At 40.2% G+C, this 24,554-nt stretch overlaps 1 protein-coding gene across 3 annotated transcripts in view; it reads right to left on the bottom strand.

Moving 5' to 3' along the window:
• Positions 1–24,554, bottom strand: part of DOP1B (DOP1 leucine zipper like protein B) — a 52,866-nt gene that overhangs the window by 7,967 nt on the left and 20,345 nt on the right. For 2 of the 3 annotated variants that reach the window (XM_064152495.1, XM_064152497.1), the window contains exons 10-29: positions 24,148–24,268; positions 23,535–23,654; positions 22,830–22,935; positions 22,224–22,415; positions 20,737–21,427; positions 19,270–19,541; positions 18,311–18,463; positions 16,525–16,625; positions 15,622–15,812; positions 12,302–13,901; positions 11,558–11,669; positions 8,623–8,808; positions 7,874–7,999; positions 7,152–7,286; positions 6,422–6,477; positions 5,475–5,579; positions 5,324–5,390; positions 3,890–4,031; positions 3,412–3,494; positions 3,077–3,186 (exon numbers count right to left, since the gene is read on the bottom strand). In XM_064152495.1, coding sequence (XP_064008565.1) covers positions 3,077–3,186; positions 3,412–3,494; positions 3,890–4,031; positions 5,324–5,390; positions 5,475–5,579; positions 6,422–6,477; positions 7,152–7,286; positions 7,874–7,999; positions 8,623–8,808; positions 11,558–11,669; positions 12,302–13,901; positions 15,622–15,812; positions 16,525–16,625; positions 18,311–18,463; positions 19,270–19,541; positions 20,737–21,427; positions 22,224–22,415; positions 22,830–22,935; positions 23,535–23,654; positions 24,148–24,268 — 4,669 coding nt within the window. The remainder of the gene's footprint in view (positions 1–3,076; positions 3,187–3,411; positions 3,495–3,889; positions 4,032–5,323; positions 5,391–5,474; positions 5,580–6,421; positions 6,478–7,151; positions 7,287–7,873; positions 8,000–8,622; positions 8,809–11,557; positions 11,670–12,301; positions 13,902–15,621; positions 15,813–16,524; positions 16,626–18,310; positions 18,464–19,269; positions 19,542–20,736; positions 21,428–22,223; positions 22,416–22,829; positions 22,936–23,534; positions 23,655–24,147; positions 24,269–24,554) is intronic. The other variant, XM_064152498.1, reaches the window with a different exon arrangement.

Here is a 24,554-nt window from a genome sequence, read left to right as displayed (position 1 = left end):
CTGCTTGTCTCCACTACAGATGCAGAAACTTCCCCAGGATAGATTCCAATATGCTTTGAATTCCTGTCAGCAGGCCCCTTTAGAAGCTACCACAGTAGACCTCATCTGCCACCCAAGCAACATGTATCAGTTCTCATGTCATTGCCTGTATTATCTGTCACACAAGTCTTTTTCTCCCTGTGCTGCTCTATGCATCATCCCACTGCAAATTTGGACACCACGCTCTACAAGGCACAGTAGAAAAGGAGCTTGGGGCTCAAGGAGCAAGGTGAAAGGACCCTGCATGAGCTGATGCTTGTCCTCTGACACTTCAGTTTCACTGAAGACAGATGCCAAACAACATCTTGCTGCAAATGCTTTCTGCCATCAGTGCTTTGCCCGTTGCTGAACAAAGGTCTCGGGTTGGTGAGGTGGTACTCAAACTGGTAGAAATGTGCCTTTTTCGTTAAGAGGGGATGCTGTCAAGGTCTTCTGCTGTGCAGAGACACTACAACTTCAAGGAAGGCTTCAGTCGCCCCTGTGCTTTTGAGAGGGAGGCTACTGCTTTTCTTTGGTGGAGCCCTGTGACCAAACTCCTTCCAAGGAGGAGCAGGCAAGGACGGACCATGCAAGACAGTCTTGTGAGTTATAATTTAACTGCTGAGCTGCACATATGAGTTATGTGAAAATCATCCAGTACATCTGTGAGACTGATGAGGGTTCCACATCCTTAACTAGTGACCATCTCGCTATGCTTATGGCTACATAGATCACAAGGGCTTTTGGCCCTGACAGGCGGACACTGGACAACCATCAAGGAACAGCTGTAGGCAGCTCAGCAATATCATCAAACTTCTGATGCTCATCTCTTATGACCTCTTACAGTCTCAGAATATGGTGTGGTCTTATCTTGTGGAAAAAAAAAATATGCTGTCCAACTCCTGTCATTCAGATCTCCATTTGCACTGCAGAATTAATCTTTTATCCCTTGCACCAGTTCACGAGGAGATTCTGACAGCAACAATATCCATGCCATGGGCTCGCAGCATGCCAAGCATGGCAATACGATGCTAGAATTGCCAAGAACAGTTTCAGTGGTGGCTGAATGCAGGGTTTTCCGTATCTGCTGCAAATGATGAAGGCACTGGATGCAGGTGCATAATGGTACGTGTCTCGTTCACAAGAATCACATACACTCCATACACCAAGAATCTGACTGGTTTTGTTAGGGTTGAGATGGGAGAAAACATTGTAATACAATGGAAAATGTATAAATACAATAAATAGAAAAGAACAGTTTCTTACTATTTGTCTGCCTAATTTTTAATCTCTCCTTGAGGAGCACAGAAAGGTCTTCAAACCCTGCTGCACTCTGAGGCTTGCTTACTTTAATGCTTCCCAGTGACATTCAACCCATGCCTGGATGTATCTTCCCTGACCCTCTATAGACTTTTTGCTCTTTGCTGTACACTGGCTAGTGCTTTTGGCTGTGACTTAACTAATTCTTGAGACAATCCTCAGTTCCTCCACTTGTCAGCTGTGGCTGATGCTCTCCCCACACCTCAGTATCAGTTTGCTTAGTAAAACATAGTAGCCAAAAGGTGGCAGCCAGGAGGAGGGCAAATTTGATAATGGCTATGGCAGGAGCAGTTGCAACTCAGAAAAATAAAAGTGGGGGTGAGCAGAAAAGAGAAGAATAAGACTTGCCTCCTATAGTGGGTTTGGGCTGAGCTGGGGTTAATTTTCCTCAAAGCATCTTTCTAGTGTTGTGCCTTGCATGCTGTAGCTGAGCGTTGATAACACACCAGTGTTTTGGCTACTGCTGAGATGAGCAGCCAGGATGAGTTCTTCCATCATCTCACCCCAAGAGTATGCTGAGAGGACACAGCCAAGCCAGCTGATCCAGACAGGCCAACGGGATACTTCTTGCCATATGACATCAGCTCAGATATAAGAACAAAGTGAAAGAAGGAAGTTTGGGGAGATTTGTCCATGGTGTCTGTCCTCCTAGGGAACTAAGCGTATAGAGCCCTGCTTCCCAAGACTGAACATTGTCCTGCTGGTGGGAAGTAGAGACTAACATCTCTCTCTCAGCTTTTGCTTTCCACGCAAGGTTGGTCTCTTCTCCCAGGCAACCAGCAACAGAACAAGGGGACACAGTCTCAAGTTGTGCCGAGGGAGGTATAGGTTGGATGTTAGGAAGAAGTTCTTCCCAGAGAGAGTGATTGGCATTGGAATGGACTGCCCAGGGAGGTGGCAGAGTTGCCGTCAGTGGAGGTGTTCAGAAAAAGACTGGATGAGGCACTTAGTGCCATAGTCTGGTTGATTGGATAGGGCTGGGTGATAGGTTGGACTGAATGATCTTGGAGGTCTCTTCCAACCTGGTTGATTCTATGATTATTAAATTGCTTCTATCTTATCACTGACTTTTGTTATATTTTCCCCTCTCCCCTGTCCATTTAAGAAGGGGAGTGACAGAATGGCTTTTGTGGCCATTTGGCCCCCAGCCAGGGCCAAGCCACCACACTTCCCACGACTTGGCAGAAATCTGACAAAAAAAGGAGGATTTGTTTTCTAGGAGATCTGTGAATAGTACTGGGAGAAAGGTGGGGAGAAATGCATGTGGAAGGCTCAGGAACCAGGACCAAACAGTAAGGCCCTGGAAGATGGGAAGGAAACTCTCATGACTAGGAAATGTTCTCCTCTCCTTATTCAGCTGACATAGGATAACATCCATCTCCTCCACACCTAGGCTTTTGGCTGAAAAACTAAGCAGAATATAGGGAGATACTGCACTCTTCCTGCTTTGTGATAGGTCCTATGACCTGCCCAGTGCTCTGCTGCCCCATCCCACTGCCTCCCTCCACTACCTAACATACAGAGAAAGGGGAGCTTTAAGTAAAGCTCAAAAACTGAGATAGGAAAAACACCCCGAGATGTACAGAAACAGCTCTCACAAAGCTCACACAACAGATTTCAGGGTTCAGCTCCTAACCTTACCAGAATGAAAACAGAGAAGATGACAAACAGAAGAAAAAGCAAGTGTGGACCAAAAAAATCAGACTTAGTAAAAATCACATGCTGAGAGAAAAGTCACCTGTGGTTGCGTAGATAAGGAAATACATAGTAAAGCAAACGTGAAATCAATGGCACAGCTTTCTCCTTCTCGTCGCTCCGGTAAACCATGTCCAAAAGAGAAGCAAGAACCTTAAAAGTAAAGAGAATGTCTCTTGAGACCTCTAGATGGTATTTCTGACAAAACGGGAAAGCAAGCCATATTTCAGGATAGAATGTGTGTGCACATGGGGTGCCTCTGTAAAGATTTAAGCCCCCATTTAATTGACCTGGAACACCTCATGTTTTCCTCTGCTCAGCAATGTCAATACAACAACCACCCCAAAGATGAGGGCTGCAACTACAAAACCTACTTACTTCTGCAAGGAGAGAAAGCGCTTGGACACTGTATATTGAAGGAGCAGAGGCAGAAACCATTGAAGATGGTGCCACTGATGTATCTGAAAGAGGCAAAATACTTTTGTTTTCCCTTCAGACACGTTTAAGTTTTGCTACTGCCTACATTTCTTCTCAAACAAGAACTGTCATTTACATGTTGGTATTACAGTGAAAGGCTTCTGGGCATGTTGCTACAGTGACATACCTCATGCCTCACACTGTTCTGTTCTGTGTGTCACATTCACCTGCTATAAATTTTCCTCTGTATTACACACAATCTGCAGATATTTACTAAACACATTTCAGCTGACATTGTTGTTGGAGGATAATGCATTTTTTGGTTTCTTTTTGTCTTTATTACTCCCACCTCATGCAAACTACACACCATCAATCACCTAGTACTCTTCACTGTCTTAAGCAGGTGAGATGAAGTAGCAGTGATATAAAACCACATTACCATTCACATCTTCAATGTTGAAGTCATCTGGTAAAATCTGAGGCTGAGCTTTCACTTCTAAGTTCCGGCTCAGCCAGCTAGTCTGTTCCAGAGAAGAACCAGCAACAGTCCCTACAGCCTCCAAGATTTTTTGGGTCACCTCCTATAACAGAAGCAGACAATGTAGCATCAGATGGAAGTTATCATCTCTTGGCCAATCCAGTGAAGAGTTTTTTATATGGAACGTGTCAGGAGGACCAGAATTAGGCACTTTTATTTCTTAGAAACATAAACAATTCTCTGATTTAACTATCTGGCTCTAATTAACTACTGCTCACTTCAAAAAAGAACAGTCAAGAAAACAAAAAGTAGGAAAAACTTTAAGCTAGCTTATCATGGAGGATTTAGTGATGATTTTGATGCAAATGATTACCATAGTATCAATACAGCATCAATCTTGCCATACATTAGTAGTTATATGTCAAAGATAAGACCTGAATTGTTCAGCTCCTCAGAAATGGCATACCAAAGCCTTTTTGTTCCTTTTATATATGAAGAACATTAAATGAGGTTTTATTTTATGGCCATCCATCTGTTCATGCATCAGTTTTTCTACTAGAGATGAGAAAGATATGCATCAAACTGCACGCCTAGTCACACTTCAGCATATTTAATTCCCAGTGAAATGAATTGCTGGTCTCTCTAATAAACCCAAATCCCAAGTACCAAAAGCAAAGCAGAGGTGACTTGAGAAGTAGCTATAAGACAGTAAGATAGCAAAGTCCTCTTTTTATCCTCATGATCATTCTGGTGGCAAGTCTGTGAAGCAGAAGTGGAGATAAGTTCTCTGTTGGTACACAGAAGTACTATAACACTATCTCACCCCATGCGTGGCATTATGGTGGTTCAGAGCCCAAACTGCACACATATAGGTAGTGCTTAAACTGCTGCAGTGAAATCACATTTGGTATAGCAAAAGAATCCTGCTCTACTCCCCCCCTTCTTTATATAAAAGGTAAGCTGAATGTCATTTACATTGCCAAACACAGTTATGAGCTTCAAGAATAAATTACAGTACTAATTTTCTGACATAGTTTTGAGATTTCAATATTTACATATATGACATGAAGTCATGACACTGCACTTGTGTTATGATTTAAACTCTGAGAAACCCTATAAAATTACCCAGGAAAAACTCTGAAATGTTTATACTTACCACTGCAATTTAACCTATTTTCCACCAAATTTCTTTAGAGACATTCTGTGCATCATGTTTCTCAAGTCATAGTCTCTCATACACACCAGGTCTAAACCAAGAACATGTGGATGCACATTCACACATTCTAAAAGCCCAGCTGAATTCAGATACAAAGTACAGATCAGGTCATCTCTACTTTTACTTAGATGTACAGTGCCAGTTTTATGAACTAAAAGGTACATATGTATACACTGTACCTGCAAGTCTTTTTGGTCCTTTTTGTTTTCTAGAGTAGGTGTCCTAGTCACAAAGTCATTCAGAGTACTGTGGGAAAATAAATTCACACCAAATTAGTAATTGGACAGGTCTACTCAATGGATCTATAAACCCTTCTCTCTCACACAGTACCTGAGAAGAAGAAAGTGTCCAGGAGGAGCCAAGTTCAACTGCACAGACTCTTTGAGTAGTCCTAATAAGGACTGGAAATTCTCCTGCAAGGCTGAGACAGGTAGCCTGCCAAAAAAAAAAACATCAAAAAACCAAACCACACTCAACTCTGAAGTTAGAGTTCAGACAAAAAACAACATAAATGGGTATCTTGGTGGCCTAAAAGCTTCCATCAAGATCAGTCCTTTGTATCCTGCTCCTCCCTAAATATCCAACAACATGGTATAAGTATTGAGCAGCACAGGCAAGATGCATATATCAGGAAATGATGGCAATACATTCAGTATGGCAGCCAGCACTGTACAATGGCTGGGTCTTCACGGGGGAAGAAAAGGAGTAAGTTTAGCTTACCACTCCACTGCAAGCCAGCATGCTTTATCTCCATAGCTTTTTGCACACAGTATACTGTGCAGTCTGGTATATCCCAAGGCTTCCATATGAGCAAAGTCAAGTATGTGAAGAAGAGTTTTGATCAAAGTAATACTTCTAACCAACTAACTACCAGACCCACTACAGCTGACTTCAGTTGTTCCCAAGTCCAGCACAGAGTGCAGCCATAGCAGTTTTACTACATTTAAGGAGTTCTCTATCCATTCATCCGGCAACACAGTACAGATAAGGAAAGAGATTGTCAGAAATAATAAAAGTACCTTGTTAATGAGATGTCTGAAGTATGTTGCTTTATTAATATGAAATGAGGCTTTCATACTGGCACTATCGACATAATGTCATAGCCCAGTTATGTTGTGTCAGTTTGTTTCTTGACACTGAAATGGCAATAACAATTTCCTATCTAAAGGTGTTCTGTGACACTGAGTCATAAAGATCAAAGTAAAGCGGAAATAATGACGCTGGCTCTTATCCTAACTAGTCAGACAGAAAATTCCCTTTTATAATGACTGAATTACCTTTGGATGAAGGCATAACTGAACTGCAGCATTGGAATATCTACAAGAGAAGATTTCTGAAAAATAAAAGCATACCCATCATTATTTGCCATCAGAAAAAAAAATTCAAAAAAAGATCCATACTGTTGAACATTGATGTTTAATGGTTAAAATGCCCTTCTTAGAAGCCACTTGTACTTCCAACAGCTGACTAGCTATTGTAAAGTTATTTATACAGCAGTACAAGGGAATTCAGAGCTTTAAGAAGACCCTACTTGAGAAGTTGCATTATTTTGGAATATCTGCTACAGTTTTCTCAGAGGTGTAGGAGCTCCTATTATAGGAGTGTGTAGTAGCAAAACTGGCTTCCTTGAAAGCAAGATGGAAGACAGCACAACGCAATGTGAAGTATTTCTAACTATTCAGGTAAGGGTAGACAGATAGAAACACATTTCTGAGTTGCCTATCTGCAGCATAAATTTGTAATCATCTTTGGTACTGGAGGACTCCACACCTTTTCATGACCATCAGCTTCTCTAGCAAAATACTGCCTAGCAAAAGAATCTGTGTGTACTGATGGACCAAAACACAGAACCCTCCCTTCTGGAAAACATACCTTATTCAAGAGCAAAAAAGAATCATGTATTTTAAAAGCTTCACCTAAACTTTACTTCTAATAACATTTAGAAAATGCACTGGAAAAGATTCATAATAGAATATATTAAGAAAATGGAATTATCTTCATGGTTACCTCTTCACCCTTGATTTGTGATGGTTTCTTGACCACTTCTTTGACTAGATGTAATATAGTGTCAATTTTCAGTGTGTTAAGTGCACATATTAAGTCCACAAGAATAAGCTGAGATGCAGAAGCCACTGGAAGAATCTGACAGAACAAAACAAAGACACGCTCCTCAGATCACTACACCAGGCAAAACATGAAGCTGAAGACCCAACGTTTTATGTGATAACTTAAATATCAATACTTAAACAAAACGTACATTAGAAGAAGTTAAACATGCAACAGTTTGCCATATACAGATCTTGTCTCAACACATCTATGAAAACAACTTTGTAATGCTCAAATGAAAGCTGAAAACAAAGAGGTGTTCTACTCAGAATAAATGCTTAGTTTCAGAGATATGGAGTTGATTCAAGTGTAAGTGGCAAGTCGCGATTCTAAGATTTCACTGTGGTACTGAATTAAAAAATGGGCCATTGCTATCAGAGTTAAACTGCCACTTTGTCTTTTTTATTTGGTTACTTATTTAGGTTTAATTGTAGTCCTGATACTTTGTAGAATTACATATAAATAAAAGCCTTTCAGATTTTTCAGTGGCTTGCTGTTGTCACCTGTAAAAACCTTCAGAAGAATCTATAAAGAATCTATAAACAAGCCCAGAGTTTAGATGTGATCATATAAACATAGTGTTTGACTTTAGACTGGTATATTAATGGTGCCTTTACTTTTACCTTGATTTTACTTTGATTCCTATGAGGTTTCTTGCTATTCCATACTGCTGCAATTGCTGCCATCAACTGGATTCCAAGTTGTGCTGTCAATGGATTCATGAAGTCCAGTATTTTAGTTCTTAACGTCTACAGAGAATGAAAAAAGTCATCAATGCTAAACTTTGTAAGACAGAGGGTCTCTCATAGTCTTCAGAACATTCTTCTGCTTGCCAAGATGTTCAGAAAACACACAACAAAAGAACTTCTTTATATACTTGTCAGTCAGACTAGTTTTGACAATGTATTTGTGAGTTAGTGTATCCTTACAGATGGAAGGCACATTTTGTCAGAAAACAGATTGTGAAACAGAAAAACTAACTTAATTGTGTTATAGTTTCTCTTATTCTATAAATATTTTTCACTACAACGATTTACCAGTATCCACTGAAGAAGAGAAAAGTCTAGTGTGTTTATTCCTTCAGATACATGTTCTACTGCCTGCAGAAGGCGCAGATAATTAGGCGCAGTTGGCTCTTCATCAGCCATTAGCAAAACAGTAAAACAGAACAGGTAAGGGTGCAGATGAGCAAAAAGAACAGGGAAAAATCTATTTTGTAAATTGGCTTTGTGCAAGTCTGCAGACTGTGGGAGTTTTAAAAAACATTCTATGTGGTCCAATGTCCTTAAGGAAAGGCAAAACTACTCCTATGAACTTGTGAGGGAGGGGGTGACAAGGGTGATGAGATGCAGCACTTTCAAATAAGTCCTACCTTGGTTGCTTTAAAATAGACTGAAGAGGAGCCTTTAGTTGTTCCAAAGAAGTCAGTTGGTCTTTTCTGAGAGTCTTCCCTCTTTATAATGCTCCAAAGAAGGGACATGGTATTAATAATGCGAGGCAGTTCTTCCAAAATGGCATTCCTAGCATTTCTCAGGTTTGCAGGTTCAGCTAAACATGACTAGAAAAAAAATTGAAGGATGAATATTAAAGTGCATTATATTATGCACCGTAGAGAGACTGTTCTTATCCTGTAATTAGAAGAATTAGAGCCAACTTTTGTAATGACAACTTCAAAAACAATTCAGCCATTCTATATCTGAAATGTACTGCTGCTATGTGAGTCTAATGAATTTTCACTGTTTTGGCACAGAGAGTTGATTTGTCAGGTAACTACTAGGATAATAGGCTGGAAAGGGACTGTTTACAGATGCCTATAGTGATAAGAGGAGGGACAATGGTTTGAAATTACAGAAGAGTACATTTAGGTTGGATGTTAGGAGGAGGAAGTTCTTTACCATGAGGGTAGTAGAACACTGGAACGGGTTGCCCTGCGAGGTAGCTGAGGCCCCATCCTTGAATATATTCAAGGCGAGGCTTGACAGGGCTCTGGGCAACTTAATCTAATGAAGGATGTCTCTGCTTACTGCAGGGAGATTAGACTAGGTGACCTTTGCAGGTCCTTTCCAACCCAAACCATTCTATGATTGTGTGTTATCAAATCAAAAGAAAATAGAAGAGTACTTCAGTGTAGACAACTGTAGATATGCAGGAATAGTATTTGTGTGATCAGGATCACCATGAACAACTTCTGCTTAAAATTAACTTTCCTATCTTCAAATTAAAAACTAAGTTCTCTCCCCCTCCCTTATACTTTTACTTTTGATAGGATTGAGGTGGAAGGTGTCTTTACAAAGGAAAGTAAGTTGAGATAAAGAAAATACCAGACTAGGAATCTCAACACTCCAGCCTTATTTCTGTTGTATGCAAATCACAAAGAGCCTCTGCTGGTGTCTCACCAGGAGTCTTGCTGTGAATCAGCAAGAGACTGCCCTTCCTAGCTTATAACTGAACACAGCTTGAACTTCAAGAACTTTCAGGACAGAGCACAGACTTAATAGGCAACTGAATATTAACTTCTCTGCCCAGAAGTGAAGAACCTAATGTAAATGAACATACAATGTATGATGCGGGGGGAGGCACATGTAAAGGGGGACAGGTAGTAGGCAGATTGGGAAGACTGTAAATTCTGAGTACCTCTGCCACTAGGGGAAGGGAGAGGGAAATTTGCGTCCAGGAATTTAGGATAAAAGAGAAGCTGTGCCTTCCAGCAAACTGAGAGACTTCTCTGGGGTTTTTGCCCCTGAACTCTCCCTTTTTTCGAATGAAGTTTTATAGGACTCCTCTATCTCCATTGTGAATATCAAATTCTACAGTTTTCCTTACATTTTGTTCCTTTCTTTTCATGTGCTGTGACGCTGCTTTAAGGTTATCTTCTTGTACAAGTGCTGCTTTACTTGTATTCACTTCTGAATGAGAAAGGTATGCATACTTGGATGAACCTGGTGCCAAGGTGTCAAGCAAGCAGTAGTGGGCCTGAATTATTGAGGGTCTGACCTGAGGCCTGTGAGTTTGCATCTGGTTTAAGGTTAGGAGTTTCTGATGCCTGAGGATTTGAACTAGGTGAAGAAACAGCAGAGACTTGAGCAGCTGGACTTGTTCCTTGTCTGCCTGCCATGTTATTGTCAATAACTGAGACTTTGGCAGTGGTCCCAGCATCTGCGGAAGGCGGTGCAGCAGTGGACACGGCACCCCCCCTGCTCTCCCCTCGAACTGACATTGTTTTCATTTTCTGTATGGCTTTGCAAGGACACTCATCTCTTTTGCTGGTTTCTTAAAGGAACCACGTTTGAATGTCTCATGCATAATGCCAGCATTAATACTAAACCCAGAATTATTAGGGCTAAGATCACACATGACAAATATACCACTGTATTGTGTGTGTAAAATTTGGCACAGGGATTTGGTAGTCTGCTTTAGGCAAAATTACTTGGATTAAAGCTGTTGAATAAATTCTAGCAGTTGTATTATTTCTCAACTTATTAAAAACAGATTTGGTAACAGAATCAGTAATACTGAAGCCAATCCAGCCAAGAAGGTACTCTCCAAATACCAAAGAACATTCCTTTAATCTTCCTCCAAACTAGATCAAACAAAAGGGCACCAATTTTGGCTGTCAGCCAATGCTAAAAGAAAACGGTAATAACTGACCACACAAGAGCCCATAGTAAGCAAAGTGGTTTCATTATTAATTCCCAGAGTTAATTAACAATAAATCAAATTTAGTCAGCCCCACATTGGATACCAAAATAAGAATGTGATGGTTTGAGTGTTACCCACCCCCTGTACTTTAGAAAATCACCCAGACTAGACTCAGCCAATCTGAAAATTGAATGAAGCTTTATAATTACAGCTTAGCACAATATACAAGCAGATATTTACAATATATACAGCTATACTGTATATTTGTACATACAGAAATACACAAATTAGAAAGTAATACAGAAACACAACACCCCTCCCAGAAACCCAAGTCCCCAGGAAGGGCTCTTAACCACTCTTCCACCTTCTTCCTGCCCTTCTACCTTACCCCAGACTTAGCCTTACATTCAAGGTGAGTTTGGAGAATTGGCCAGGGGAGTTAGGAAGCAGATGGATTAGTTAGGCAGCAAATGAGAGAGAGAAGTGCATGCAGCCCAGAGTCCAAGAGTAGCTCCATTACCTATGTTTGTGTTCTTGTTTTTATACATCTCATCAAGCCTATGAGTGAAGTAAGGATCACCATTGCTTCCTTGTCACAGCCTATAATCTAATTCTTCTCACTAAAATATTCCAGCTAGGCTCAAACTAGTACAATATTAAACACTCACCTTTTTAGATTGATTAGGTTGATCCAGAAGGCAGAAGTGACTAATGGTTGTCAGACCTTCCAAAAGGGTCAGTGGGTAATCAGGTGTAACATTTTCTCTTTTAGAAGTTAAGCTTTGGAGGGAAGAGAAGAGGAAAAAAAAAAGAAAGAAAGAAAAAGAAGTGTAACAGTCTGAATGGTATTTCCTTGATGAAATAATCCAGTAGAAATGTTTTTATTCAATAGTTAAAAGGACACCAGAATGGCCAGATAGGAATATCAAAACGGGATTCACAAACTATGCTTGGGCAACTCTGTCTCTCTGTCTAGGTATTTCAGAATATTATACCCCACCTGACCATAAATCTTTAGTGTTAAATGATTTCTCCCTACTCCTTTCACTTACTGCTTTTTCTGAACAGTATCACTGGATTTTTCTTCTCCAAAGTGTCTCTCCTCAACTAGTCCCCCAAAATCCTCAGTCTTGTCAAAACTGGAAGCTTCTTTTTATTCAGAGAGCAGGCAAAGGAGAACAGGATCTGTCACACTGCCGGTCGTTCTTGCAACCGCAGTGAGCCCTGCTGCAATAATACTGCCCCCGCACCACCCGAGGCTTGAGACAGATGCCTGCACATGCAGCAGGGTTTGAGGATCAAACTTTGGGAGCCACAATTATAAACCAGTAACTTACTATGTACTGTGCTCTAGTAAGAGGAACTTTCAAAAGCTTTAGCATAACAAATCCCACACTACAGACTCTTCTTACCTTGCAGATGATTTTGCAGATGTCTTCACAGCTTCATTTTCATACTGTTTGACAAGCTCATCCAGGTTTTTACAGATCTGTACAATAAATGGTGCTACAGTCCAGCCTAAAGACTTCCCAAAATAGGGCAGGGAGACAGTGACTAATCCTACCCAAGTGGGATGCATCCCATAGCCATACTCTGGTTGCAAACCTCTAACCACAGCAGAGACAAATAATCCCTGTGAAGTTATTGGGTGAGGATAGACATACTGCATTGCACCAATAGCCTGCTGGAAGTTCACAGCCTGCTGCCATTCCTTGGAGAGGTCTGGTTGATTCTCCTGCTCCTCATGAGTCTGTCCAAGATGGTGCTCCAAGACAATCAGTACCTGCAAGAGCTTCAGCAACTCAATCTGGAGTGGATGTTCACTCCATATTTGATCATGTCCAAAATTGATTAGGCTCTCTTCAAAGAGCTCTTCTCCAGGAACATTATGACCTCCACCTGTCATAAGCAGTTCATACCGTTTCTGACTTGTATACATAGATGCAGACAAAGAGAGAAGAACAAACTCCTGAATTTTGCATCTTCCTAGCAAATTGCGTATGAACTCCACATTCTTACTCTCTGCTGCCTTTGCCATGGTAGCTAGCTGTGTCATCACTCTAATCAGGACTTCCACGCTCTTTACCTGAACATCTCTGTTGCCGAGCACATCTCTGTGTGTGACCTTCAAATAGCACGGATAATATGAGCGCAGAAAACTCAGACAGAGGTAAGTGAGCAGTTCTATTAGAAGAGAATGAGGACACATGGTTGGGGACTGAGTCTGAAGCTTGCCATAAAAGCTCTGCCCTACAAGAGCTTCCTGATGACGAGCTAGGAGATTGTAAATAAGATTCAAATGTGCAGTGGAGCTGGTATCCATGCTGGTACTAGCTACAGCTTCAATAAATTCTTTAGGGTTTGTTTTAAGCACTGCCTCCAGAACAGAAAAAGCATACAACACCCTCTTAGAATCATAAGGCTGCAAATACAGCAGCATGTGTTTGAACAGAGTCTCAATCATCTCCTGTTTTTCCTTCTGCTGCTTGAGCAACCTAGAATGGGTGATTTCCTGGAGCTCCAAGTCCACCTCTTCATCACTTGACAAAGACTCTGATGCTTGAGTCCTCTCAGAGTCAGCACGCACAAGGTTTAGCGCTATGTTAGATTTGGAGCTTTCAGAGAGGAACGTGTGGTTTGCAGTCCCTCTGCCATCGCTTGCAGCACTGTCATTGTCCTCATTGCTCACTTCTTGCAGCTCCAGAGAAGGAGAAAAAGAGGATGTATTTTCACTGTCATGGCCTGTGCTGGTGTCTGCCGATTCTGTGTGCTCACTATTATCTTGGTCACCATCTGCTTCGTATGAAGATACTGGATTACAAGAGCCATATTTTTCAGACTGTTCAGTTTTTAACTCTGGCTTCTCTGGATCGTTTTCTACTTCTGCCCAGATTGCCTCTCTATCCACAGTAGTAAACTGGCTCAATGGGAGGTTTTCCTCAGAATTGCTCTCAGACATGTCAGACTCTTTCAAAGACACCTTTTTCTTGCAAAGCCAATCACGTATATTTTCTGGACAAAAAAAAAAGAAGGTTTTTTTCCCCAAGGAGCATATAATCACCTATTTCACACAACATGTTTTATATCAAGTCAGTCATGATAACTAAAAAAAAACACGTTAAAAAGTCACTCTGTTCTAGTCTACTATTAATTGGAACAAGTGGAGCTAAAACAATCAACTGAGTTAAAACAAGAATTATTGTTTTGTTTTGAAGTGGTAGAGCAATTAAGTGCAAAAACATAGGATAAAAACATCAAGCATATGCTGTTTTTCTTATGCTATAGCTCCCTAGATACAACATCTTTTTTACACCTCTTGAGAATAAAATGTTTGTTGAGATCAGAAGGGAAAGGAAAAGGACAGCAACACAAGGTGTTGTTTTTAAATTTTAAAGAGCTTGACTACATGCTGTTGAACAAGGAAGGAAAATATTTGCTCTGTTTGTATATAGCATCTAATAAATAGGTCTCTTTGGATGCTATAGAGGTCTAACTATTTGTCACCTGAAACAGAAAAACAATTACGCAAGTCAACAGCTAGGTTAACAGTAATGAGACAGACAGCTGACACAGATACTTCTTTACACAAAACTACCAGACATTACTCCACTGTCTTCCTACTCTGCTCCAGGAAACACCCTTGGCTGCTTGGGCCAAATGGTGCAGTGTGTCATATCCATACAACTCCTTGCAGTCCCAAACCTGAATGAACTGCCAGCCTTCACCAGACTGTGCATTGGAGCAAACCCTGGGTCCATACCTGTCTCAGTCTTCCCTTCTCAGCTGCTTCCCACAAGTCTCTGTCACATTTGTCTGTCCTATGTTCGACACATAGACCCCACGTGGTTCAAAATGTTTCTCATTACAGGTCTCAAAATGGACATCTTGAGCTGTCAAATCTAGCTTGCCAAGATGAAGACACACTGCTACATTTCTAAATTTGAGTGGCTGGAGGTTATCTTCAAATCAAAATATGTTTCTTTGCTTCTGCATCCTAACTCTGAAATGCCTTGAGACATATGCCACAAGGGCTCAGCTACTCTCCTTTTAAATGAAGAGGGACATTTCTTGAACAAATAATAATTTGAATATAATTTTTAGAAGTTAGCAGAATTAAGTGGACATTTTTTGTGTAGTGCACTCTAAACAGCAAGATGGTCCTCATAACCTGAGTGATTATTGTAACACTATCCCAAGTGAATCATTAAAAAGTATTCTGAATAAAGAAATCTGATATGAGGATGTATAGTGTACTGTGGCAAGACTGGGCAAAGAGAGTGAGATTTGCCTGTCCATCCTGCCTATGTGACCAGTTCCTGGACTGATATAGCCACCAAACTGCTCCTGAATTTCATTTGGTTGCAGACCTACTTTTGCTCACGAAGGGATCCTGTGAACAGTGAACATACATGCAGTGTGAGTCATTTGAGAACAGCAACGAGAAGTGTAAGACAAGATCCCAGAGCAAAGCAGGGAGCAATCCAAACTAACAGTGTAGGTGCAGCCACCATAATAGAAACTATCATTAGGCCATCAACTAGCATGACTTACTCCTGAACTCTCTCGTACACAACACTAAGAGGTATTTGGATGAGGAAGAAAATATGAAACTAATACAAGACAACTCAAGGTAGGAGGATACCATTGCACTTCAGAGAATGGCTTCAACAGGCGTTCAGGAGTATGCAATGCTGTGTTAGCACTTACAGTTTCAGTCCAAGAACAGTTTTACCTGCTGAATTTTTCTGTTTGATGTAGTGGATGGACGTGCGCTGTGTCTTTGGATGAAGCAGCAGCAGCAGGACTGGTTCAAGAATCCGTGCAACGTCATTAAGTGAAAGAGCACGGATCAGCCAGCCCTGTGCTGCAGCACCAATTGCACCATCTGAACAATTGAGACTGTCCAGTACCACAAACAGAGACCTGAGCAGAGAAATCAGAACAAAGAGGTACAGTTGGAATCCCTAAAAATAAAAGTTAATGCAAACAACAGAATAGTGGCAGGGAATAGATACAGTGCACGTTCAATTAAGCAGTACCCAGTGGCTCATGCCTGCTAACAACAGCTTGGTCATGCACATTTTCCCAAGTTGAGGTCAAGCACACATGCATTTGTAGAAGCAAGGCCATACATACGCTCAAACTCTAGAGAGCAGCATATTTTAAAGCTCCTTCACATGTTTATTCAGAAAGACAATGCTTTTGTCTCATTTCATACAGAGGTTATGATCTTGTTAAAATAAAAAAAGGTAGTAAAACTACTTTTGTTGGTTTCTTGGGTTGTTTTGTTTGGTTTTTTTTTTCCCCCTCACAAGCAGGTGGTTGTCTTTGGAAAAAAAAACAAACCACTACAAGATGAAAAAAATGTCTGCTACACAGAAGTTTGTCTGCAAGCTGCTCTTCATATACGAAGCTCCATCTATTATTACAGAAACTTCTTCACACATGAAAGTGCATCATGCACACAGAGTGCTTTGCAAAGTTAACAGTGCAAGAAAGTTGAAGATCTTCCTGTTCCTCATTTTTTGTTCTCTTTACAAAGAACTTTTTCCCACCTCAGAAAAAAAGAACAGAGCAAAGCATGATATAGTTTAATATAAAAACATAAGTCTAAGTTAGTGGAAATGGAAAATACCTATCAAAGGACCGATTGTGGGAAGTCACTCTGCTGCCTTGGATCTCTCTGGTCAGATGCCACATGACAGAAAATCTGAACAGTGCTTCCAGCCTTGTCCCCTTTGCAAGAAAACAAGATAGATACATTTTTGCAGCATTTACCTCCCAGTGACATTTTAGTGATTTTTAAAGCTACAGCAGGAGTAACAGCTACTGTCTACATGACTGCTAATCTTTTTCAGGTAGTTTGAAAGCACTTAGAATCACAGAATCAGCCAGGTTGGAAGAGAACTCCAAGATCATCCAGTCCAACATAGCACCCAGCCCTGTCCACTCAACTAGACCATGGCACTGAGTGCCTCATCCAGGCTTTCCTTGAACACCTCCAGGAACGGAGACTCCACCACCTCCCTGGGCAGCCCACTCCAATGGCAAATCACTCACTCTGTCAAGAGCTTCCTCCTAACATCCAGCCTATACCTCCTCTGGCACAACTTGAGACTGTGTCCCCTTGTTCTGTTGCTGGCTGCCTGGGAGAAGAGACCAACCCCCACCTGGCTACAACCTCCCTTCAGGTAGTTGTAGACAGCAATGAGATCACTCCTGAGCCTTCTCTTCTCCAGGCTGAACAACCCCAGCTCTCTCAGCATCTCCTCATAGGGTTTGTGTTCCAGGCCTTTCACCAGCTTTGTCACCCTTCCATGCACATGTTCCAGCACCTCAACAACTCTCTTGAATCGAGGGGCCCAGAATTGGACACAGGACTCAAGGTGTGGCCTGACCAGTGTTGAGTACAGGGGAAGAATTACATCCCTTGTCCTACTGGCCACACTGTTCATGATCTAGGCCAGGATGCCATTGGCTCTTCTGCTAGCTCATCTTCAGCCTACTATCTACTAGCTTTTTGCAGCAGACTAAACCAAAACATCACACATCCATCAATGCACAACCAGAACTTAACAGCCACAGTGTTTGTAGGAGCAAAAAAAAAAGATACTTGTCACTACACCAAAAATGTATTTTAGAATCCTTCTGATGGCAGGGAGGTTGGACAAGATGATCTTTGAGAGTCCCTTCCAACCTGCTGCATTCTGTGACTTTTGCATATGAACATTTTAGTTTTGGTTTGGTGTTAAGGAGGTTTAAGAGCTGAATGGCAAATGGGAAGACACTGAAATATTAGGTAGTGTTTATTAATGATGATTTTGTTTAAAAGATTTTAAAGGATTTCCAAACGTTAAAGTTTCAAAATTGCAAGAGCAATACCAAAGACTGAAGATGGCTGTTTTAAGTTTAAGTGTGAAAAGCACTTCTTACAAATAGACTGCAAGTTATTAAGAACTGTTCTGTCATTAAACTAGGCAAGTAAAATAATTAACTGTCTCACTTAGAATACAGCTTACTCATCAGGGGATCTTAATACTAAGATGGACACAGGGTCAACATTATGTTGACATACACTTACAAGAAAATAAAGTCTTCTGCTGGAATATGAAGTTTACAAAATCAAACACAAAATTATTTTAGAGTTATTGGTGGAGCTGGGTCACTTTGAGATTAAACTCAAGTTTGGGTTGAAATGAAAACAGCTCCAGCATTCACCAAGAGCTGTTGTAGGAATTATGTTTAGCAGTAGTTCCATGATGAATAAATACCAGGGAATTGTAAAGGCATGAACAGAGTCTATCTTGAAAGACAGAGGGACATGGGGTGAAGGCATGGGGTGGAAGGGAATTGGAGGCAGTTTGGGAAGCAATGGAACAACTCTACAGTGATGAAGGGATTTCAGTGAATACAGGAGCTACCTTATCACGATCCAGAAGTGCATGGCAGATAATATCTTCACAGATATTTGCTGATGGGGCCAAGCAATGCAGCCTGTAGAACAGTTCCACACAGGCGATATGATGCTCCCGTGTCTCTTTGTTCAGCTGATTCCAGAGCACACAGGCTACTCTCTAGGGAAAAAGAATCAATAATAAGGAGAACAATAATGATAATAATAGCAATGATACCCTTTTCTTCCCTGATTTAAAACCTTTTCATTGCATAAATGCTCTGTAATACCAAATTGTAATTTCAAATTGTCTTAAATTTAGCAAGGAGCAATAATTCAGGTCATAGACTCAGACCTAAAGGAACGCAACCTTTCTACCCTAGCAGGACATGTAATTCAAATGTATACAACCTAAATTATGAAAATTAATTTCTGCTTTTGTTTTCTGGGTCAAGGGCTAACAGATTATACATGTGCTAGGAACAGCAATTGGAAATACACTCATTAATGATAATAAAGACCTCACAACCAACCCTTATATCAACACTAAATAGATGGTTAAGAGAAAGAAAACATCACTCATATATACTGAAAACAAGGAGGATGGAATGCTTCATTATTATTTACCCACTAATACTTTCTCTTTTTGCAAAACTTAGAAGAAATCAAAGTTCTCTGCAGTGTAGCTTTCAAGCTAAGGAAACCCAACCTTCAAATCAGACATCAACTACATCTACTCCCCCACCCAAGAATGAGGGCACAAAACCAACTAATAATCTGAATATAACCTGTCACTTCTGAACACCCTGTTGTGAAGCACATGAAGAATGCAATTGCTTTCAACTGCCTGTGGAAGCAAAACACAGCAGTGTGCCATTGTAACACAAGCATGCTGCCCCCAAACATCTATCCCCAATTTTTGCTTTCCCACCCCATCCTTAGAGATTGAGCATTGTTGGGCAGTAAAAGGAAAAAGAAAATTGACACCTGGTAGAAATCTGTTTTCTCTGAGATGATCTTTAGAACTCCAGGAGCAATAGGAGGAAGGGTAACCATCTGTAGCTTTCCACAAAAGGGGTTGTGGCCAGACAATTTGTACCGCTTCATTCGGTCTTCTATCACAAGTGCCAGTGACTGGGAATGGTTGATAACCTCCAGCAAAGTGAAGATGGACACGTTCTGAACATAGCAGTCATTCACACAACAGCATATTGTCATTAAGGACTTCAGCCACAGAGGGAAGCTGGCATCACAACCTCCTCAGAAGGTAAGTGAGAAAGAAGTTTTTGAATAATCTCAAGGCTATGGTCATATTTTCAAGAATTCTTCAATCAAGTTCACAGGACCAAGAGACAAAAATGACCACTCAAATCTAACTGTCATGCTGTCAAAACAAGCTGTGTTCTCATCTCCGTTTCTCTCAGGTGCAGGCTCTTGCAAGACCTCAGTAACCTAGTAACTAGTGGATACCTGCTTCACAGATTAATTTTTTTTCAGAAATGTTTTTTACAGCTGCTGTTTTCCAGCTGTCACTGTCAAAGCACTTAGTGCCATGGTCTAGTTGACTGGATAGGACTGGGTGCTAGGTTGGACTGGATGATCTTGGAGGTCTCTTCCAACCTGGTTGATTCTACGATTCTATGAAAACCAACAGAAGTCTGTTGATCTAAGGATGCTTTTTAGGATAGTGTGGGGCATATAATTTCAGACACACACATTGAACTGATATGGCCAACATCAAGTCAAGCCATCTTTGTTTCTCCTGACTGAATAACTATTAAAACTTGAGTAGAGGAAACTTAAGTACAGTACACACCTCTGGCTTTGAAAACAAACGTTTTAGCAGCTTTACTGTTGCAACAAAATGATCGCTATCCCTTCTCTACATCAGACAACTTCTCTATCACATTAAACCCAGACTCATTATCAGAGGTTCTCCCCTTTTGGCTTTAAACCTTACTGTATTGATCAGGGTGTGCAGTTTACCCAAGAACTTTAAAAATAAACTTCTATAATCCTAGGATGATATTCCCAGGAAACACAATTCTGAAAGCAAGTCTTCTAAGTTTCAGCTACATTGCTGACCACATGGAAGGGACTACAAAACTCAAAAATGTCCATGTCAGTCAGACAGCTCAACCATGCAACTCACCCTTAGTAAAGTGATATGATGGACGTATTACCACTTTGCTAAGGAAGAGAGAAGAAATTTTTCATGAGGTGAGGAAGAGAATCCAGTTTTCCAATTTCCCACCTCTCCATTCACTACAAACCCAACTTGTCAACTATCTTTCAGGCCAGTAAGTGCTCCTGCTAAAGCTAATGAATGAATCTGAATTCCCAGAACAAAACAAGTCCTCCAATTATACAAGATGATTCTTATATGTCAGATTACATCAGATTCCTTTGAATTAGCAAAAGTTCAAGTTGCCAAGTAAAGGAAACTTTTCTTACCAGAAACCTGAAACAGAGAAAGAGAGAACTGTTCCATCTCCTCCTCTGAAAGATAGACTGGGAATGTGGTACAATCCAACAAAAGGTGACAAGCTGCAGCAAAAGCTTCCCTGCAGTCACTTCTAAGGGGTCCTAAAACAAGCATCACTTGTTCTAAGTCCCATTCTTCTTCCTTTTCCTTTTTATTATCACAGTTGTGGTCAGAAGGAAGAGGATCAGAACTTTTGTTCTTGAATGGTGATGCTCGAACTGAGAACAAGTCTGAGAGCATTTGTTTAAACTGAGGTACTGTGATCTGCTTTGCATCCCATGGGCTCTTTTTCTTGCCAGTATTTTCAGGTAATCTGTAGCCATTCTCTTTCTTCTCCTTTCCATTCAGATTCACTGTTGAGATGCTTTCATTGCTTGTTTCCTGAAACGGCATCCCAAAAATGTATTTACTGGAAAACTTGGCAACTAGCTCTTGGATGCCATACAGAGTTTTCTGAATGCTCCCCCCTTTCTTCCAGACATCATCTCTCTCAAGGGTCACAGTTGGCACCCCCAAATGCTGAGAGAGCTCTGGGGAGGAAGTGCTTAGACCAATGCCACTGTCTTCTGACTTCAGGGTTGGGAACGGAGTCTCATCATCCTCCTGCTGCACAGACTTAGTCTCCAAGGTTATGTCCACATTTTCCCTTTTCACTGGGCTCTAAAACAGTAACATTAACGTGGTTAATGTGGCACAGTGTAGGTCACTTTAGACTACACAGAACTACAGCAGGCAGTAGAGAACAGCAACAACAGAAAAAAGCCCTAGTATCTGCAGTTTCCAGATACAGATCTTTTACAGAGACAGTTATATAGTTTAACTCAACAGCATTTAAAACCTAACACATTTGTATGACTGACTCATTAAACACCGTCAGATACATAGCCATGGATGCTTTGCTAATGGAAGTGTTTCCTCTCAACTCACCACTACAACAGTGTTACAGATGTTGGATCATTTCTAGTTAAATGCATGTACTTATTCAACTGTAAAACATTGGCAGGCTGTGCTTACATGATTGCTTTATATCATGCATTCCTCATTCTTTGTCATGGTCTCTTGCACACAAATAATACCACATTGTGTTAAACCAATATATTAACTGGAAGCCTTGCAGAGCTAACCAGCTGTAAAGCTGGGATTGATTTGGCACCTTGAATCTTTAGCAACTGCATAATGCTGAGTGCCTTTTCAATACCTTTAAATCCTATTCTTATCACCCCAGTGTCAGACAAGACTATATGCCTTCACTGCCATAAATAATTCAAACAAGTCAGAACTGAATATCTAGTAATAAGGCATCAGATAGTTCTGGAAAAGACCAAAGAAGGTTAAGTTTCAAAAATCTTTATTGCTGCAGTTATCATCTAGGGTTTAAGTTAGGAGAATTAGTGTTTTAAAATAAGTTCTGTCACTAACAATTTTCAACCTCTATGAGTAGTTGAAAAACACCCACCTCATTTCCACTTCCTGTGTCAGTGTCCAAATAGGAAGGGGGCATTTGCACTTTGCTAAGCACCTTAAAACAGGTCTTTAAGGCATGAGTGAGTTCTGGTAGATCTAATACTTCCATATTCTCCAGGAGAGACTGCACCATGTAACTGAGCATCTGTGGAAGATACTGAGTCTGCACTTCAGAGTAGAGTTCCTAAAACAAAAGCATTGTTTAAAATAGTTACTATATATTAATTAGCTGCCTAGCAACACTGATAAAGTCAATTAATGAATAGGTAAGTTGCACAAACTTGTCTCAGTGCTATTCCTTCTTTCATCCTTCTACAGGATGGACAATAAATCATACCCCAAAAATCTTATGAGAGCCAGCTACTATGAGATCAGAAAGTTCCAGGAAATTATAAATCCAAGAATCAAAATGTGCATTTTCTCACTCTTTGATAGAATCACCATATTTAAAAATGCAAACAATTTTTCTTTTGCTAGGCAGTAGCATGGGTAGCTACATATAATTCAGCACATGCCAGTTTGCCTAGTATTCACAACATGAATTATTTGATTTTAAGTTTCTCAGCACTTTGAAGTAGTTAATTTCAGGTTGCCTTACCAAAGGAATCACATCAAGAAGAAACACCAATAGGGTGCAGAGTTCTGAAACTGTAGGAGGAATGCTAATATTTTCAAGATGGTATCTCATCTGTGTGGATTTGTTTCTGGATTGAGAAAAAACATTATTATTATTATGTAAGGTTTTATCCCGTAAAAGTTCTTCTTACAATAAGAAAGCTTCATTAAAACTACACAAAACACAGAATAGTTGAACTTTCTGAAGCAAAGTCAAGTAGTCATTCTAACACAGCACGTTAAAACATTCTGCCAAAATCACCTAGACTGTAACTTGTGTGTCACATGCAAAAGTGCTTCTAATTTTCTGACTGAATAGAGTCTTACTACTTCAAGTATGTTCTCTCTGATATTTAGAAAGACATAAAAAGACCAATCCTTATTTTTCTTCAAAAACCACTTGTTCTTCTGAGGAAGACCTCTCCCTCCCAAACCTTTTCCTTCTTCAATTGTCATTTTGAAAGTAATTTATTTTGTCTTCAGGTTGTTTGTTTACATGTAGTGATTTGCTTGCTTTCAATCTTGAATTATTTTAGGATGCAACTTAAATGCCTGACTGATTCTAACATGTGTTATTGTGTTATGTCCCTTCTAGAGTTTAAATCCTTCAGTAAATTTTATTATCTTACACAAATAGCTTTTGAGTGGCATTTTTAAGAGAACCACTATTGTTTGACAACATAACCACCTGAAACAATCTTCAAAACATTTGGTCATGTAATCCCAAAGAAAATCTGTGCTTAAGGATGTGATCAACAAATTGACTGTTTTGACAATTTCTGAAGCATTCTTGTTCTCTTTGATTGCACTGTGTGAAAGGGAAAAAAAAAAGAAACAGATGTTAGTGAAGATTCCAAGAGCATGCATATCCCAACATCATCTGATGCGTTCTAAAATCTTTCCCCCCCTTTCTCTACAGGCTACAAGACACTGGTTGTTTAAAATCAAGGACTAAGTCACTCTGAAATAGCTAGACTTTGATTATTTCCTTTCCCCAAAGAAACAAATCAAGCTTTCAACTTTGAAAATGAAAAAGGTTAGGAGTTCTGATACCAGACCAATTCTTGGCCAATATAACTGGATTTAATCAACACCAATCATAAGTAGCATACATGATTTTCTTCTCTGCTAATCAAAACAGTAATCAAGTGTGTGTGGAAAACCAGAAGCAGTAGAAAAAATTCATATTCCACACAGAACTTTGTTAAAGACCTAACCTTCCTTAAACTGGTTAGATTTTAGTATGTTAGCTTAATATAATCATAAAGTTTCAGTTCGTAGTTGATAACTTGTAGTCATACCTTGCAAGTACGTTGCCACTTTGATTGTAGCTAAGTTTGAGATCAGAACCCAGGGCATCTTTGCAGTAGGAATAAAAGGCTCTAATAACTTCAAGGAAGAGATCTCCAACAACCTGTGGCCCTAAAAGTGAAGAAAATATAATCCAGTAGTTGTACCAAAGTAATTGCCAAGCGCATCAGTCACTAACTTGTACAGAATGAAATTATAAGGAGCTAAGCTAAAAATATGATCACTGAAGTAGGAAGAAAACACTTACATGTTTGTTTTTTGTCCCCAGCTAAAAGAATGGTGAAAATATAGTTAAATATTTGTTGGTGTTTTGTTTTGGGGTATTTGTTTAATTCTGCTTAATATGGGAAGTTATTCTTCCCCTGTACTCAACACTGGTCAGGCCACACCTTGAGTA

Source organism: Pogoniulus pusillus, chromosome 12 (genome assembly GCF_015220805.1).
Source record: "Pogoniulus pusillus isolate bPogPus1 chromosome 12, bPogPus1.pri, whole genome shotgun sequence".
Classification (NCBI taxonomy): domain Eukaryota; kingdom Metazoa; phylum Chordata; class Aves; order Piciformes; family Lybiidae; genus Pogoniulus; species Pogoniulus pusillus.
Note: the sequence above shows the minus strand (reverse complement) of the source record. Positions and strands in the feature narration are given on the sequence as shown.